Source organism: Balaenoptera ricei, chromosome 2 (genome assembly GCF_028023285.1).
Source record: "Balaenoptera ricei isolate mBalRic1 chromosome 2, mBalRic1.hap2, whole genome shotgun sequence".
NCBI classification, from domain to species: Eukaryota; Metazoa; Chordata; class Mammalia; order Artiodactyla; family Balaenopteridae; genus Balaenoptera; species Balaenoptera ricei.
This window is the reverse complement of record NC_082640.1, coordinates 133,700,201-133,719,376: the sequence shown is the minus strand read 5'-3', so window position 1 is coordinate 133,719,376 and position 19,176 is coordinate 133,700,201. Positions and strand designations below refer to the sequence as shown.

General features: G+C 38.8%; 2 protein-coding genes across 7 annotated transcripts in view; one reads left to right on the top strand and one right to left on the bottom strand.

The window, feature by feature from the left end:
- The window catches only part of FANCM (FA complementation group M), an 84,551-nt gene extending 81,544 nt beyond the window's left edge, over positions 1-3,007 (bottom strand). For all 5 annotated transcript variants that reach the window (XM_059914164.1, XM_059914163.1, XM_059914165.1 and 2 more), the window contains exons 1-2: positions 2,307-3,007; positions 1,557-1,729 (exon numbers count right to left, since the gene is read on the bottom strand). In XM_059914164.1, the coding sequence (XP_059770147.1) occupies positions 1,557-1,729; positions 2,307-2,841 (708 nt within the window). In that variant the 5' untranslated portion in view covers positions 2,842-3,007. The remainder of the gene's footprint in view (positions 1-1,556; positions 1,730-2,306) is intronic.
- A 1,339-nt stretch (positions 3,008-4,346) lies between these two features.
- FKBP3 (FKBP prolyl isomerase 3) lies at positions 4,347-19,033 on the top strand. Of its 2 annotated transcripts, none has more exons than XM_059914160.1 (7): positions 4,347-4,490; positions 6,871-6,972; positions 7,856-7,963; positions 14,701-14,836; positions 15,329-15,396; positions 17,017-17,114; positions 18,697-19,033. In XM_059914160.1, exons 1-7 carry the CDS (start codon positions 4,383-4,385, stop codon positions 18,749-18,751), a joined length of 675 nt encoding a protein of 224 aa, XP_059770143.1. In that variant the 5' UTR covers positions 4,347-4,382; the 3' UTR covers positions 18,752-19,033. The 2 variants fall into 2 exon arrangements, with proteins under 2 accessions (XP_059770143.1, XP_059770144.1); XM_059914161.1 differs by lacking the exon at positions 18,697-19,033 and adding an exon at positions 17,891-17,972.
- Positions 19,034-19,176: the final 143 nt, after the last annotated feature.

The window sequence follows — 19,176 nt, the reverse complement described above, 5'->3', positions numbered from 1 at the left end:
ACTTATTTCACTGAGTGGCAAATGACAATATTTCACTCTTTTTTATGGCTAATATTCCAGTGTGTGTGTGTGTGTGTCATATATATATATATATATATATATGCCACATCTTTTTAATCCAATCATCTGTTGATGCACATTTGGGTTGCTTCCATGTCTTGCTATTGCAAATGGTACTAAAACTAGATTATCTTAAAACTGCTCTGATTTCAACCCATGTCAAAGATGAATTCAATGAGACTCAAACTGAATATTGATTAATACTCAAAAAATATTATTTATGGAGTTTTTTAAAACATGATACAGAATACATTTAAAGATAGAACATTATAGGGAATTCTCTGGCAGTCCAGTGGTTAGGACTCTGCGCTTTCACTGCCAAGGGCCCAGGTTTAATCCCTGGTCGGGGCACTAAGATCCCACAAGCCACAACCCATGAGGCACGGCCAAAAAAAAAAAAAAAAGCAGATAGAACATTATACTTAACGGAGACTTAAGAACAATCGTCCTAATTAAAAACTGATACAAGACGAAATGTCCCTGATACATTACTTTTTTTCCAGGAGGGATTCTCAAGCATTTTATAGAGGTGGTGTTGTGTTTGTAACCCAAGAAGCTACATTCTTCAACAAGCCGTGTGCCTGTTGGAAACTATATCTGCAATATTCAGTGTAGTATAAACTCTTAGTGCTATTTAGATATTAAAGAAGTCAGTCATGTCTCATTGTACTCAGTGAAAGCATAAGCCTTGTAGTTAAAAAAAAAAATCACCTAACGTGTAGAAATTTTTTGAAAATAAAATAAAGTTGCTAAGGGGAGTTCTCTGGTGCCTAGTGGTTAGGATTCTGGGCTTTCACTGCCATGGCCTGGCTTCAATCCCTGGTCGGGGAACTGAGACCCTGCAAGGTGTGCAGCACAGCCAAAAAAAAAAAAAAGTTGCTAAATATAAGATAAATGTACAAAATGAATTCCATAGAGTTAGAATAAAATTTTTAAAATGCTCCTTTCAAGCAGATACTTTAACACACTGGGTATTAATTTAACTTGGAAAAATATGAATAAATGGAAAATATATATATATTTCCTGGCTGAGATCAACTCTAGATGACAATTCTGGAGAAGATAATACAGAGATATAATAATACTTAAAAGTCCCCAAGGAAACTGCTTTACAAAATCACAAACTGGCAGTGAAATTCATCTCTTTGCGCTAAATGAAACAAACTTTCCCTCTACTCTTACTCTATACCCTCTCCCTAGTATCACCACCTATTATTGTTTTAACTACCTACCACTATATGGTAGTAGATCACTGCCTCAACGAGACTCTCATCATCTACATCTGACACTAATAGTCTTGTTAAAATTTAAAAAACAAACAACAGCAGAGACACTGATCTGAATGAAGGAGAGTATTTCCTATCACCATCTGTTGAGATAATAGATACAAGGCTTTTCATAGTAATACCATCAGTAACTTCCATCATTAATAATTATTCCCCAAAATGCTCTTCATCAATATATTTACACTATAAAATACTTTTTAACAAAATTACCTGGCAATAAGCATAATTTCCAAGAGCTTTATGAGCTTCATCAATAACTAGACACTTTATTTCAGCAGCAGGACAAGCTCCTCTAGAAAGATCATTTACCATGACTTGAGGTGTAAGAAAATGGACTCTTTTACTGCCCCATATTTCCTTCCTGGTGAAAGCTTGAGTAGATCCTGTAAATAAAAGTGACATTCACATTCTAAACTCCCGACTGTTATCTGTAAAATATAAATAACCTGGCCTATTTTCAGAATGCATTCCTGCTTTGGTAATGTGCTTTTGAGATGATAATTGGACAAATCATGGGAATGCATTTTAAAGATTTGTTGTGGTCCAGATGTCACTGCTGGCTTTTACCGAAAACCACGACTAGACTGCCATTAGGGAATTCCTACAAAATGACATACTATTTGAAGAGAACAAAATTCTTCAACTGGGAAATCCTTCTGCGGAAGAAAGTCAGGAAACCTCATGTTCACTTACCGATGGGGTATACACACATAATCACTTCAGAATGCTTCGACAAGATACAGGAATTCTCTGAAGATTGAATAAAGCAACCCTATTCGTTAGAGCTGGACTTGCTACAAGTAGATGATATTTCAAGGGAGAAGACGTAAAATAAGCATATTGTGATCTAGGGACTATTCCACACGGGTCAGGAATTCCTTTAACGCTATTTCCCAGAACGCATACTTTTCCCTGGGTCCCAGATCTTAATTTCAAATTAGCCCACTGTTTCTAAGATACCTGTCATTTCGGCCATGTGGGACTGCGGGATACCCATCACCCGGTAGCAAGCCTCGATCTGCTGTGTCACCAAAGGTTTCGTGGGGGCCATGAAGACAACCTTGCCGGAGGGGAACCAGCGGTAGAAATTGTACATGACCACGGCGGCAATAAAGGTCTTTCCCAAGCCGGTAGGCAGACACACCAGCGTGTTGCAGAACAGAGCGGTCCTGGCGATGTGCAACTGGTAGTCCCGCACCGGGCAATTAGTAGGGTAAATCCACAGGGCGCCCGCTGAGGTGCAGAACCCGCCATTCTCTAGACTCAGCTGCCGCTCTGCTTCGTACACCGCGACCAGCAACACATCATCGTCCGACTCGGGCTGAGCCTCTGCCGCCTCCGCCGCCTCTGCTGCCTGTGCCGCTGCAGGAAAACTCGCCCCGGAGATGCCAGGGCTCTGAGGCCGCTCAGTTCCAGAGCTGCAACTCGGAGCCCCAGTGGATCGGGAGACTCTTGAGCCCCACGTCTGAAAAAGCGTTCTTTGCCGCCCGCTCATTAGGCCAACGACCACCGAAGGCCTCGCTCAGACGCCAGCAGCTGCTGCAGCTCAACAGCCTCCGTTCCAACCCCCATCGGTTATCTTCGCATAAAAAACACTAGAACTAGAAGGCGGGACTGAGGCCTGTTTATCCAGTTGAAAGTGCCGCCACTGAGTTTGCGTGGGGAAAATGATTGGCGGGCTTTCCGGAAACCCCGCGGCCCTCTCGGAGACGCATGCGCGTTGTTATGGAGCCGCCCCAAATTTGGTCCCCGTGTCAATGTCTTATCGACTCTAAAGTTGGGTTCCGTTTCTAATGACGAGGTGTCCGGGCATCATTGCGAAATTGATGCCTCTTAAAATGATACAATAAATAAACTTGAGGTCCAGAAACAATGGATACCCTTTTTTTCTTTTAACTTAACGTTATTGAGACTCTAACTTGCCTTATTCCTTGTGGTTGGCCATGTTTTTAAATCGGAAGATGAGGTGAAAACAAACGTGTTTAGATAAAATTAAATAACGTGTCTTATTTCTCTATCCAGGCTGAGAAAACAAAACGCCAGGTCTCTTTCAGGAGTGGCAACCCATTATCTTAATATTTTGTATTGTTAAAAGGGAAGTGAATGGTTTGGTCCTGATATTCGTTGGAAAATCCGAAGGAAGAAAAGCAAGGAGTCCTGATGCTCCACCATTACATCTTCATAAATGATATAGAGCGGTAAGCGTCGGGGTGATATTATTCTACTCTAACGATAGCATTCTACCTCAGACTTGGATACAATTCTCGGCTTCTCCCCTCTAAAAGCGGCGACTTCGAGTAACCTCTGTAGATCTGTTTCTTCGTGTATTGAGGAAAAGTACACACACATCACGAGGTTGTTTGGACCACTAATAATGTCACCCCCTCATCACCACCATCAGCAAGCGCCATCCTGCGTGTAGCCACTTTACATTGTTTTATATGGTCAAGTGTCTGGACTTGCTTTTAGACAAACTGTTTATCATATGTTTGTATTTGGGAGGGGGAAGGGAACCGGTTGTATTTTAGTTTAATTTGTGTGAGTTTTAAAAGGAAAGTGGTGGAATATAGGTTGTTCCGATAGACAAGGACTGAGCCAAGTCAGATGTGAATCTTTAGGCTAGAACTAGATAAAATGAGCTTAGATGTCTGAATGCTTTTGTTTCCTTTAAACAGATTAAAGACTTTAAATGCATAGCAGCTTGTCGGTAATAAACAAGTGTGGGTAATGGATGGTAAACAATCACTACCGTTGGAGGTCGTCGCCTCACAAGGGTTCCAATTAAGAGCAGCTGACAGCTTGCGGCTTTCTGCGTAGTCAGTTGCCGGGGCCACATCGGCTGGTTTTACCCCGGACTCAACAAAGAGGGCCGCAGAGCACAGCCTTGACGTCACTCAAACACTGGCCCCAATCCTGCCGGGTAGCGCCGTGACCCCGCCCCCTCGAGCTCCGAGCAGGGTCCGCGCCACGCCCCTGGGGCGGGGCGATGCCGAACCCAGGCGGGCTGGCTCAGTAAAGCGGAGGCAGCGGGGGAAGATGGCGGCGGTTGTTCCGCAGCGGGCCTGGACCGTGGAGCAGCTGCGCAGCGAGCAGCTCCCTAAGAAGGACATTATCAAGTTTCTGCAGGACCACGGTTCAGATTCGGTACCGGAGGCGGCGGGGCGGCCGGGCTGGTGCGGCTGAGGGACACTTCACCCCCCCGTAGATGCCCATACATTCCGTATTCCTCCGTGCCCCCGCCCTCGCTCTCCAGCGGCTTGTGGCCTGGAAGGCCGGAGAGGTCCCGTGTGCGCTCCCGAACCACGCTCCCGCCCCTCGGGCCGGCCCTACTTGGGCGGGTGGAGCAATTTTACCTCTTGGGGCACGCAGCAGTAGCAGATTTAGAACCTCATTGAGATGCCTGAGTGAGGTGGAGGCTGTGAAAAAAAAGGAACCCAGGAGATTTTGGGGGTTGAGGCGGGGGCCCGAGGACTGGAGGCTTGCATGAGATAGATCCCTGGCGGGGAGTGTGGGCTGTTCGGGAAATGAGAAGGGATGTGAAGATTTCGGTGGGAACGGTGGTGCGATTTGCTTTTCTCATCAATTACCAAACACTGAACACTAATAAGTGTGATTTTTTTACAGTCTCGCTGTTTAACTTTAAAAATATGGACCTTTTAAATGATCTTTTCACCTTTATATTTAGGGGAGTTACATGAGTATTTCTGGTACAGTGGTCTCCCATTGTTATAAACAAACTAAGAAATCTATTTGGCATTCTTCCTACTTTTACGCCCTGCATTTTTCAGCACAGTCTCCATCTTAACCACCCTCTGTAGTCACAAGTTATTTTTGTCAGACGGCTTTTTTTCCTTCGGAAATTAATATAATTCATATCTCCTTAAATTGCTGAACGACTGTACAGTTTGTGTGCCCGCAGCATCTCCCACTTATCAGAAATAGAAGCAGTGGTCTAAATGTGGTTTATCTACGATTTTGAACTTAATTTCCAATAATCTCCCTCCTGAATAATAATTCTGACATCAGCAAATACTTATACAACATCTACAGCAAGAACCATACTCAGTGTTTGGGGATACAAGGGTGAAAATGAAAGACCATGCCTCAGACACCATTTTATACCATTTTAGTGGAATTATTTTCTCTTAAGCCAATCCACATTTCACTGAAACAATAGAGTAAATATATCATTTATTAACATGTAATGCCTCAATACTGTACTATATTCATCAAATTCTTATAAAACAAATCATCCCAAGGTGGAATCTAATGTAAAACTGGCCCAAGTTGTACAATTTCAAGAGACTTGGCTTGTCAAAATACTAATATACTAATACTAATATACTAATCTTTTAAATGCATATTCTCCAGTGTTCATTCACACATGTAAACCTATATTTGACAATCACTATTTTATTGATCATAAGATATCATGGAGATGTTTATATTTTGGATATCTTTCTGAAAACTTGCTAAAGAAATCACAACAGTGCTAAAGTAACTGATTGCTTCTATTTAATCAAAATAGCCTTTCCCATGAGCCTTTATCGCTTACAACATTTCTCTAAGAGTGAGAGAGAAAAATGCAATAGTGATAGTTTCAGAAAAACTGCTTTATTGTAAGGTTAGAAGGTTAGAAAGGTTAAAAGATGCCAGAGGACAACTTTGAGAAAGTAACAAAATGAGGAATCAAGCAAGGACCACAAGGTAGAAAAGGAAGAAGAATAAAGGGAAACATGTACATGATTTTGAGATGAAGTTATTTTGGTATTCATCTGACAATTTAGTCTTATATTTGAGAGAAATGGAATTCTACTGTTAGAGTTATTAAATACATTATTTTATTAATCAAATAGGTAATATGTATTGAGTTCTTACTGTGTGACTGGAAATGGTTTATTACATTTACCCTTATAAGAAGCCTCTGACATAAGATGCTGTTATTAATCTTTCACTGTGATGCAGAAACGGAGTCTTTAGGAAAGCTTAGTCCCTTGTCTAAAATCAGACAGCTAGGATTTTAACCCACATGGTCTGACACCACAGCCTATACATTTGAACACTATATATCCAGCATTGTGTAACAGTGTTTCTGGGTGTGCCAAGAATGGGTTACACATATGTCAAGATAGAAATACCCAACATGGCTGGAGGCTCCCAGGGCACGGGCCAAGTAACATCCTGCCAGGAGCAGCTTTGCCCAGTGACCAAAATGTGCTTGCTGTGTAAGTGTGCTCTTCCATGAGTTCCATGATGGGAAAAGGGTTAGTACACACCAGTGTAACCACTATGCAATATTACAGTTCTAATCTTTGAATATTTCTTATAATTACCCAATATGGTTTTTTTTTAATATTCCTTAAATCTTGTTTTTGTTATGTAGAGTATAAAATGTAATGTTTCATTTCTTTTATCAATAGTATGATTGAAAACATAATTGCTAACTCAAAAGTTCATTTTCTAATTTTAGACCCTTTCTAACATGAGGGAAATTATTTTGACTAACCAGCTTTTTTCTTTATAGTTTCTTGCAGAACATAAGTTATTAGGAAACATTAAAAATGTGGCCAAGACAGCTAACAAGGACCATTTGGTTACAGCCTATAACCATCTTTTTGAAAGTAAGGTGAGTATTGTTACATTTTATTACCAGAATATCATTTTAGATATTTTATTCCCAAAAAGAAGCTTTAAGTGCATTTATTTGCAGAATATGTTGACTTTTTCCGCCTGCACTTTTTCTTAATTATAATCATAAATGGACTGTCAAATTTAGCATGGCTAATCTGTAATATGGCAGGATGTTTTGATATTTGGAAAGGGAACAGATTTTTTTTTTAATTTTATTTATTTATTTATTTATTTTATTTTTGGCTGTGTTGGGTCTTCGTTTCTGTGCGAGGGCTTTCTCTAGTTGCGGCAAGCGGGGGCCACTCTTCATCGCGGTGCGCGGGCCTCTCACTATCGCAGCCTCTCTTGTTGCGGAGCACAGGCTCCAGATGCGCAGGCTCAGTAATTGTGGTTCACGGGCCTAGTTGCTCCGCGGCACGTGGGATCTTCCCAGAGCAGGGCTCGAACTCGTGTGCCATGCATTGGCAGGCAGATTCTCAACCACTGCACCACCAGGGAAACCCGGGAACAGATTTTTAAGTACACTGAAAAGTTTTAAATCTAAAGTAAGTTGCATTTCATTAATGAATTTAAAGTCTTGGTTAGACCTAGCCTGAGCCTTTAGAAAAGCAAATTTTAAGAAATTCTCCAATATATGTTAACTATGAAATGACCACCTTCCACACACAAAAAAAGAATCTTTATTAAGGAATTGATTGGATAGTATTCATATCTGAGTCTGAATTGGTCTTTCTAAAGGTTACGGGTCTCATTACAGAATTTATTTTGTGAGATAGTTTGAGATTCATAATTTGTTGATTAAAATGCTTAATATAAGATTCTTCCTTTGTTCTTAGCCAGACATGAATATGATAAACTTTAGACCATTTTCCTTACAGCGTTTCAAGGGTACTGAAAGTATAAGCAAAGTGTCTGAGCAGGTGAAAAATGTGAAGCTTAATGAAGATAAACCCAAAGAAACCAAGTCTGAAGAGACTCTGGATGAGGTTTGTATAAAATGTATTCTTACTTGATTTCGCATGTGAATTTGAGAAAAAGTATTTGCTCTACAGCACTGAGTTCTCATAATAAGGGGTGGTTGAGTATGGCCACTTTCAGTGAGCCAAACACTAGTATGGAGTGGGTTATCTCCCTTGGATGTACTCCATAAGGAAAAAAAACCCTAAGAACCAGTGCTTTACAGTTAGTAAGCCTTTCCTGTGAAATACCTCTAGCTTTGTATTTTTTTTTTTTAAACATGTTCTCACTCATAGGGCCAAATCAGTACATTGTTTTTTTGTTTGTTTTTTGTTTTTAATTAATCAATTAATTTATTTACTTTTGGCTGCGTTGGGTCTTCGTTGCTGCGCTTGGGCTTTCTCTAGTTGCGGTGAGTGGGGGCTGCTCTTCCTTGCGGTGCACGGGCTTCTCTTTGTGGTGGCTTCTCTTGTCGCGGAGCACGGGCTCTAGGCACGTGGGCTCAGTAGTTGTGGCTCGTGGGCTCTGGAGCGCAGGCTCAGTAGTTGTGGTGTACGGGCTTAGTTGCTCCACGGGATGCGGGATCTTCCCAGACCAGGGCTCGAACCTGTGTCCCCTGCCTTGGCAGGCGGATTCTTAACCACTGTGCCACCAGGGAAGCCCTAGCTTTGTATTTTATATTGCCTCTATGTCTGGCCCGAACTTCTGAGCTTTGAAAGCTATTTTAAGGGTCTGTTCTATAGCCAAGTTGGACTGAGTGAAAGAAACTTCCTTTTGATTATTTTTAGCTTTTTCTGATGTACATGGTGTCCTAGGCAATATAAATAGTTAATTCGGGCCTGGCTGCAGGGTGTGGGTTCATCTGTCTCATCTTTCCCAACCCAGGTTTTATATTTTGGTACCAAGGTTTGAAGAGCCAGATGAAAGTATTTATTTCTGAAATTGGGAGATTGGGATTGACATACATACACTAATACGTATAAAATGGATAACTAATAAGAACCTGCTGTATAAAAAAATAAATGAAATAAAATTCAAAAATTCAAAAAAATAAAACATTTTTCCACCAGTGTCTCCATAAAAAAAAAAAATCAACTATTTTTGTAAATGGACAGCCTTAGTAGAGCTAAGGACAGCTCTTTGAAAAGCCTCAGTAGAGCTAAATTGATGATTATCTTGCCACTTTTGATAATATCTTGCTAACAACTAAGCTCACTCATCCCTAGCAGTGTTAGTATCAGTGACAATAATAATAATAATTTGATAAATGTTTTATATACTGGGCAAATATTGAGCAGCTACTAAGGTAAATAGAGGTATAATAATTATTAGAAGGGTTACAAAAGCAGTTGGCAACATAGTTTATCTTCCAGAAAGAGTATTCCAGAAAATTAGAGTAAGGGATGTATGAGGTAGCAGATAATATATCAAGAGATTAAGAAAAAGAGCATTACAAATAAAAGTAAAAGCTGTAAGGGCTGGAGACACTTTAGAGAGATTTCGTGAGAGTCCTAAACTATATCCTTTTCTTTAAGACCTCTTTTCATTTCATTTATAGTTTTTTTTTTTTTTTTGGCTGTGCTGGGTCTTCGGTTCATGCGAGGGCTTTCTCTAGTTGCGGCAAGTGGGGGCCACTCTTCATCGCGGTGTGGGGACTGCTCTTCATCGCGGTGCGCGGGCCTCTCACTATTGTGGCCTCTCCTGTTGCGGAGCACAGGCTCCAGACGCGCAGGCTCAGTAGTTGTGGCTCACGGGCCCAGCTGCTCCGCGGCATGTGGGATCTTCCCAGACCAGGGCTCGAACCCGTGTCCCCTGCATTAGCAGGCAGACTCTCAACCACTGCGCCACCAGGGAAGCCCTCATTTCATTTAACTGGTCAGTGTGAGCCCTCTTTTTTATGTACTCATTGTCTTCCTGCCTAGATTCCGTAGCTTCTTGACCAGTACTTTGCTGGTCTCTGCTGTCTGCTTTCTCTGTTCATGCTTCAGGACTGCAGAGCAAGTATTGTGAAGAAAAATAATCATCATACTTTTTACTGGGCTTTGTATAAATTAATGCTTAATATCAGCCAAGCATGTTTTCTAGTTTCACTGCTACTCAGCAGCTTTCATACTATCCCTCGCTCAATTCCCCATCCACATAAACTACTTGACATTTTTCCAGAAGTTCTCAACCTTCTCTTATTCCTTTCTCATTATATACTCTTGTGTTCTATTTTACCAAAATATTAACATACATAGTTGTAACCATTCTCTTCTTCCCAGTTTAAAAATTCTCTGATCTTTGGTTTTCTTTTTCCTTTTCATGTCTCCCTCAGATCTAAGGCTCTCAAACATCTCCTTTTTCACATCTTCATCCATTCCTTTTTGATTCTCAAGCATTCCAAGGCCTCAGACCTGGAGTGTGGGAAAAGTCACTAATCTGCGTTCATTCTCTTTCATCATCATTCAGCCCCAAAATGACTGTTCTAGTAAGCTTCCTAAAATATTTTGCAAACCACACCCTACTCAAAAATCTTCAGTAATTCTATACTGTCTAGAACTGCACTGTCCAATACAGTATCACTAGCCATACGTGGCTGCTGAGCACTTTGTGGCTACTCTGAATTAAAATGTGCCTTAAGTATAAAATATGCAATAAGTTTTAATACGATTTTTTTTAAAAATGTAAAATATCTCAACATTTTTATATTGATTACATGTTGAAATGTTATTAAGGCATCAACTAGACAACTTAAAATTACATTTGTGACTCATTGTTTTTCTATTGGATTGCATTTTTGGCATTCAAAACCTTCCAATATCTGGCCCCTGCCCAGCTCCATATTTACTACTTCTATAGAAATATTCTTCTTCGGTCACAGATGCCTGCCCATTGTCTACTAAACTGTCCATACTTTTATTTCTTGCTTAGTGTGTCTCTCCTCTCAACTTCCCTATTTGTCAGTTCTGTGTCCCCTTCAAGACCCAGGTCATGGGCTCATCGCTTCCTCTGAAACTTTTACCATCCCAGACTTTACATAACTGCCAAAAATTTCTGTAGCACATGGTTATCTATATTATTTACCTCTACCTTATTCATCTTAATGCAGAGAACCTTGTCTAATAGCTCTTACTGGACTTTAAATAAATCAGTCATAGTCAATATATTTGTTACCTATTATGTATTAAATAGTGTTGAGGAAAGTTTTCAAGTATGAATGAATATTGGACAGGAGAGAAAGTATAAGTTAGGTCAGGAACTCACACTCAGACGTCAGAAATGACTGTAAAAGTACTCAAGCCAAAAACTTGAGATTCATCCTTCATAACTCCTTTACATATAATCATCACCAAAGTCTGTTGATTCTGCATAAATATATCACAAAACTGCTCATCTTTTGTCATCCTCAGTGTTGGCACCCCAGCATAGACCTAGACTACTATACTAACCTCCTCCTATCAAGCCTCCCCACTTCCACTTTTGAGTCCCTATCCATTCCTCAACTAGGTCAAACTGATGTGTTTAGAACACAAATCTGATTTTGTAACTTCTTCATTTAAATCTGGTAATTGGCTGCTCAGTGACCTAAAGATAAAAACCCAGATTCTTAACATGTGTTGTATGTCTTTCCAGCCTCATCTCATACCATTCTCTTTTCTTTCTTACCTTGCAGACTATACTATTTTCATGCTCTTCCCTGCTATGAAAATGCTATTCTCTGTTGTAAACCTTCCCCTACTACCTGAGTGACCTTCTTTTGTCCTTCAAGATACAGTGTAAACATTACTTCAGAGAACCCTCTCCCAGCCTATAGCCTATACTGGATTACATCACTGTGTCATTCTCATGTTAGCACCCTGTGCTTCCTCTTTAGGTCTCATAACACATACCTATACATACCTATACATATGTCTCATATACATACCTAGAGGGAGGGCCAGAACCATGTCTGCCAGCTTAGCTATGTATCTCTAGTTCCTAACATATAGAACATGCTCAAATATTTCTTGAATTAAGAATAATTATGTAATATACAGTTGACCGTTGAACAACATGGGTTTGAACTGCATGGGTCCTTTATAATATGCAGATTTTTTCCAGTAGTAAATACTGCAGTACTCCATGACCCTCAATCCTTAGTTGCTTGAATCTGCGGATGCAGAACCACGGATACGGAGGAATCATGTAAAGGGAGGGCCAACTATAAGTTATACATGGATTTTGGACTGCAGGAAGGGTTGGCACCCCTAACACCCAAAGTGTTCAAGGGTCAACTGTACTCTCATTTTTGGAGGCTATGCCGTGATCTAGTTAATTGCACCTATGATGATTACTCTCAAAAGTGCCTTTATCTCTGTGTCTAGAAGTTTCTAGCTCAGAGCCAGTCTCAGGAATGTAGTTCTTTTCCTCACTCTGGACTAAGAAATTGCTGCAAAGCCAGGAAATTACCTAAAAGCCAGGTCCATTCAAGCACATTAACTCCAGGATAGCTTGGGACTGATCTGACCTCCCACCATGAAGCAATCAGGTTCTTGCAATGAAACCCAAAATGAGATCCACCATTTTACAAAGTGTGTTTTATAGGTCCCAGAAGTTCCAGGTTGTTTTCATGTATCATCAAAAGCTGTACCATGTGTCTCCTACTTGAAGATTCACAGTGTATATTAGCTAATGCATAATTAGCTCTGAGAAGTTGTGCAAAATAGAGGCATATTTAACTTTAATGCAGTATTTCCCAAACTTAATTATATTAGGCCCTTTTCTAACAATGCCAAGGTATGGGTGATCCATAAAAGACACTTTGTGAAACACTGAAATTGAGGCCCCAAGTAGGCAGATTGCACCTTCACTGTTAAGACTGAGATATAGCCACCAATTTATTGTGTTTGCATTATTCTAGGACCTCTAATGTAGGTAACACAACATGCCCAAGCAACGTGGTACAACAAATGGGAAAATAATGGAATGACATTAAGTTTTAAAATGTGGCTATTATTTCCTAATCGTACCTTATCCACTCAATAGTTATCTGTAATTTCTTTAATAAAGTCTTGATATTCTGATATTCTCACATAATATACGTATGTTGTCATCCTCATTTTGTGGCTTTTAAATGTTTTAAATTAAAATTATTTTCAAATTTGGGATATATGTTAACAGTTTTTGTCAAGTCAACTATATTCCTTAAAAATCATTTATTTTTCTGATATAACAGGAAAGGATAGAGAAAACATAATTCCAACACCTAGAAATGAATGTTTAACATTTCAGAATATTTTTGAATATTTTCTATGTGTATATTTATTGAAATAGTTGAGATTTTACTGTAGAACTTTCTACTGATTTTTCTCATAATCTTATAAGAATTTTTCCACATTACTAAAAACTGACTATTATATTACCATAAATGTGTGGTTTTATTTTGCCATTATGTATAATAGTGTATGGAATAACTGCATAAAGATTTTTTCCTAAGTTTCAAATTACTTCTTGAGTATATATTTGTACAAAGAGAATTATCATACTTTTAACATTTTAAAATCGCATTCCAAAGAGATGGCACCAGTTTACACTGCTAGCAGTAGACTTCTAAAGTAACGTCTCACTAAAACAAGCTTGGAATGGGTCAGGAAGAAAGTTAAGGCTTACTTTTGTAATATACTTTGTATTCAAGCTATAGATGTGACTTTCTTTTGACTTAGGGAGGCAGCCTAGCTTTAGCTGAAAGTTCTAATCCTTAAGACTCTGAATTGGATAGGGCTTTATACCCTATCCAGGCCTCACTACTTTCTCTATAAAAGATGGGGAAAGAACTGCCAGGTTGCTGTATGGTTAAATGAATGGACATAACAAAATGACTAGTATAATACCTGACATTCCATATGTGCTTGAGAGGTAGTAAAGTGGTTAAGAGCTTGGACTTTATAACCAGGCTGCCTGGTGTCCAATCCTACACAGCCACTTTGGAGTTCTAGGACCTTAAGCAAGTTACTTATCCACTCTATCCTTTTGTTTCCTTATCTGTAAAACAGGGATAATAATAGTACCTACCTCATAAGGGAGAGTTAATTTCTGTAAAACATTTGGAATGTTCTGTAGTATAAAATTCTATATATTCTTAAGTTTGCCTAAGAAATTGCCTTCCTCTCATAGATTCCCCACTAATGATTAGATTAACCCTTAGCTTATTTTTTTTTAAAAAAGACCCTGATAATCCTGCTTTGTTCTAGGAAATATGCCTCTTATGGTAATTTCTACAGATAATTCCATTCATTGTGTGAACTTATTTTCAATTCAAGTCCAGGAACAGATGCAATATTACTTGTATTTATTCTAATTGGATATAATTCAAATATTTAGTAATGCCAATTATTGGTGCTAACACAACTCAAATCTTTGAAAAGATGTCACAATGATTTAATGCCTTATAATTTTATAGGAATTAAAATGTAATGATATTTCTAACCTTGGGAAATAACTGGATTCATTTTATGGTTTGATGAATAATTAATCTTGTCAAAAGAACATTGGTTTCCAAAGAAGCTGGAAGTTATTTGAAATTATAGGTGTGCTAGTTACTAATATTCTCATCACAGACTTGAAATGAGATAGTGAGTTTTTTAACTCAGTGGTGAACCAGAGGCAAAATAGTTTGTTACCAAATCTGTGAAATTCTTGTGACTGGACTTAGGTCACAGTTGGCTGTGTAAGTATTGTCTTTGTCATCCTTCTAAAAAAAGGACATGAATTAACAACTCTGTGTGTTGTTTTTGTTTGTTTCTAGGGTCCACCAAAATATACAAAATCTGTTCTTAAAAAAGGAGATAAAACCAACTTTCCCAAAAAGGGAGATATTGTTCACTGCTGGTATACAGGAACACTACAGGATGGGACTGTTTTTGATACTAATATTCAAACGAGTAAGTCTAAATGTAATCTTATCTCTTTGGCTTTAGGGCATGCCAAATATTTGTGTTGGCAGTACCTTTCTTCTTGGCTGTCATTTTTTTTCCAGAAGTCTTTTACACCTGTGATTTACTTGTAAAAGGTTTTCAGTTCACTACTTGGCTGGGTGTAAATGAAGACCTTTTGATCACTGAAAAGCAAAAAATAAAGCAGCTTAGTCTAAACTTTGTTAATGCCCCAAATTCAGGCTTTTGTATTTTAATATAAAAGGCAGAATAGTGTTATTTTAATGGTGTAAATATAGGTCCTTTCCGTCTCCCTCCTTTAGACTATAATTATTTTTACATCCAAAATTTTCTTGATGAATTACTTGGCTTTCTGAATTTTTATTTCTTTTCAGATGCATAGCATGGTAAGTTCTGAAATCAATTTAAAGACCTAAATCACTGTGTTTTTCAATTGGAACTTAACTTCATTATTAATTATAAAGAAAATCTGTTTTACAGGTTCGAAGAAGAAGAAAAATGCCAAGCCTTTAAGTTTTAAGGTTGGGATAGGCAAAGTTATCAGAGGAGTAAGTAAAAACTGGCCATGAACCAGTAGATATTCTGGCACATGCGACTTGTGGTATGGTAACATAATTAGGTTTGAGAATAAGATGAAAACAATCTTTCGAGTCTCACAAATCAAGTGCTATCATTGCTAACTGATCTGGCACAAATTACGTTCTCTGGATCTCAGACAGTACAGCCTACCTCAAGGTTGCTAAAAGATTAAGTAGGGGGCTTCCCTGGTGGTGCAATGGTTAAGAACCCACCTGCCAATGCAGGGGACCATGGTTCGAGCCCTGGTCCGGGAAGATCCCACATGCTGTGGAGCAACTAAGCCCGTGCGCCACAACTACTGAGCCTGAGCTCTACAGCCTGCGAGCCACAACTACTGAGCCCGTGCACCACAACTACTGAAGGCCACGTGCCTACAGCCTGTGCTGCACAACAAGAGAAGCCTCAGCAATGAGAAGCCCCTGCACCACAACAAAGAGTAGCCCCCGCTCGCTGCAACTAGAGAAGGCCCGCGCACAGCAACAAAGACCCAATGCAACCAAAAATAAATAATAAATAAATATTTTTTAAAAAAAGATTAAATAGGTATAACTTAAAGCACATAATAGACTCAAATATTATTTCCTTCCATGCCTGCCCCTTTTATTATTTTTTTCTTCGTAATTGCCAGAATGTTTGGCTTTCTAAATTTGATTCTTATAAAATATTAAATAGCTGTTGTACCACTTATACATGATTCAGAAAGGTAAAATATCTGTTCCACTGAAGTACTGATAGAAACTTCTAGGAGTCCTTCCTGTGGCCCTCTCACAATTTAGGCTCAAACACCAAAAATATCTTTCAAATGTTAAGTATGCCTTTACCCACCCTTACATGTGAGAGATAACAGGAGGAAACTGAAAAAAGGGGAAGTTAGACTTGAGCTGTACTGACCATTGCAGTGTACAGTACAAAAGGAGATGAAAGAGCAGGACATCAAACATTAATAACCAAAATGCCTATTTAAATGCAGTTATGAGAACCCTTAATGTGTTATTCTTTGTACTGTGATAAAACCTAAAATATTGTTCAATCATATCCAGAGCCCAAAATAGAATATAAAACACCTTGAAACTAAAGGTTTAGTTGAAAATCACTTTTAACTACTATCTGATTATACCAAGTTGATATATCAGGTTGAGCTATTTTTCTGTTTCTGTAACTAAAATGTTTACTGGTAAATTTGTTCTAGTCAACCATACTCTTAATTTCCAGTATGTGACAGATCTATCTCTATCATTCGAGCTTTATGTAATTGTTACATTTCAACAGAGTATATGATACTAGTAATATATTCTGTATCCTTGCATCATATTGTTTTTGGTAATTTGGCTTTAAGATCCAAATTTGTACAAAATGACATTATATCATTTTGAAAAGTTCAAGTATTTACACTAAAAAATCGTTTAATGTGTCCTTAACTTTTTTCATTGAGGAAATAAAGGACAAATTTAGAGACTCACCCAAGGACATTACCTTAGGACATAATGAAATCCTGTAACAGAATGCTTTGTATGTAATCTTGCCTTTCTTCTGGCTTTGCATGCTTTTGTAAAGTATCATTAGTTTTGATTTTATGTTCTTGCCTTTAGTGGGATGAAGCACTCTTGACTATGAGTAAAGGAGAAAAGGCTCGACTGGAGATTGAACCAGAATGGGCTTATGGAAAGAAAGGACAGCCTGATGCCAAGTATCCTTTTTTCCTTTGTAATTAAAAGAAAAAAATCACTAAGAAAGATCACTTGAAGGTATGTAAATGCTGTCCAGGTTAACCTCTAGATCAGAGATCCTGTCCAGACCAGTCTTCCTGATATTTAGATGCTTTTGTGTCAACACCGCCAATATACACAATATTTTCTACTGTTACAAAGTATTCTAACTTGAGCTGGAGTCTTTTTTTCTTCCTATTTAAGCTCTTAATTTTCAAGACCTAAACTGAGGTTTAAGTTTCCATCTTTGAAAAGCTACTATTAATGTTTGAAGGGTTTATTTCAGGGAGTTAAGATGCTCAATACAAACAACTGTAGTAAATTGTAGGATTCAGATATGGCTCATGGTAATTTTATGCTTCCATATGATTTCAGGCAATTAATTGGGTACTCAAAGCTTAGAAATGGAACACGTTGGGGATAACCAGTTGTGAAATGAAGGAGACCACAGGTCCAACATCATAGTGTAAGCATTTGTGATTATAACTAGTGACAGTACTTTTCTGATAGGCCCAATTTGTGAACATTAAAAAAAAGAGAAGAGCCATGACTCCAGTCTGTTACGACCAGAACAATCCAATAGCTAAGTAGGAAGGTAGTTTAGTTGTTGGTTCCATTCCCAGTGGACTAGTTGGACCAGTTAGAGTGAGTTTGGGGATAAAAAAATTGGAAGTCCTTTCTAGTCTTATCAGTTACAGTTACTTGGGAATGTAATAGCCTTCTTCTCAGCCTATCAAAATCCCATGGCCAACTGCAGCTCCCTCGTGAAGTATCTCAAGACCAGTCAGATAAAAATCACCGTTCTCTGAATTCAACATCTGAAAATTCACAGCAAATTATCAGGTACTACCTCATATGAACTTTGATTTAATGTAACTTACTTATACAACCAGCTAGATGGAAATCACTTGGGGCAGGGGTGGGGAGTACTGAGTAGCAGCCTTCATCAAGCAGTGGCTAACTTGGCAGTACTAGAGAGGCATCCAGGTAAGGAAGATGCTAGTTCAAGCTGAATTTATCTAGTCAGCCTTTATTGACAGGTTATGACCTCCATTCACAAAAATACTTTTAGGAACCTCTAGGTTCCTATGTACTAGCCCCTGAGTCAACTATAAAGCCCTCCCTTTGGAGTTAATTACCAGTATTCAATATACATAATTCTTATTATTTTATTATTTATTTATTTTTATAAATTTATTTTTGGCTGTGTTGGGTCTTCATTGCTGCGCGTGGGCTTTCTCAAGTTGCAGCGAGCAGGGGCTACTGTTCATTGTGGTGCGTGGGCTTCTTGTTGCAGGGCATGGGCTCTAGACGCGCAGGCTTCAGTAGTTGTGGCGCACGGGCTCTAGAGCACAGGCTCAGTAGTTGTGGTGCACAGGCGTAGTTGCTCCGCAGCATGTGGGATCTTCCCAGACCAGGGCTCCAACCCGTGTCCCCTGCATTGGCAGGCAGATTCTTAAGCACTGCACCACCAGAGAAGTCCCATAATTCTAATTTTACACTAAGGGGAATGAGGGGAGAGGCAAGTTTTATCAAATAAATTTACCTTGACTTCTTCAACAGAATTCCACCAAATGCAAAACTTATTTTTGAAGTGGAATTAGTGGATATTGACTGAAATAGTAAAGACATCAGCAACAATAAAACACGGCCTTGAAGAAACTTGGGTGTCTAGAACTGGTTACTATTGTAAGGGAAGAGTCAACTGGAAAATTCAAGAAGTTAAGTTAGAACTTGTTTACTTGATCCCCAACTTCTAAGAAATGTAATCCATTATAAATCCTTGAAGTTTAAAATATTTTACTACAGCTGTGTAGAATATCACTTAAAGAGAACTGACTTGCCTTTTACCTCATGTTGTAAACTAAAAGGCTCAATAAAAATTTATCCTATGTCTTGATTTGTGTTGTGTAAATATATTAATGTTCTGATTAGGTTAACCAGTACTAAGACTTCATCAAACCTGGGAGTAACAGTAAAATTGTCTGGACAGCTTTGCCAGAGACAATCAATCATCTTAAAAATCTTTAAATATTTGTGTAT

What these genes read in the sequence shown, in the direction of transcription:
- FKBP3 (XM_059914160.1), top strand. Translation starts at nt 4,383, where the DNA reads ATGGCGGCGGTTGTTCCGCAGCGGGCCTGGACCGTGGAGCAGCTGCGC. An exon ending in AGGACCACGGTTCAGATTCG is followed by an intron (nt 4,491 to 6,870) that starts GTACCGGAGGCG and finishes TTTTCTTTATAG; the next exon opens with TTTCTTGCAGAACATAAGTT. An exon ending in TAGGCAAAGTTATCAGAGGA is followed by an intron (nt 15,397 to 17,016) that starts GTAAGTAAAAAC and finishes TCTTGCCTTTAG; the next exon opens with TGGGATGAAGCACTCTTGAC.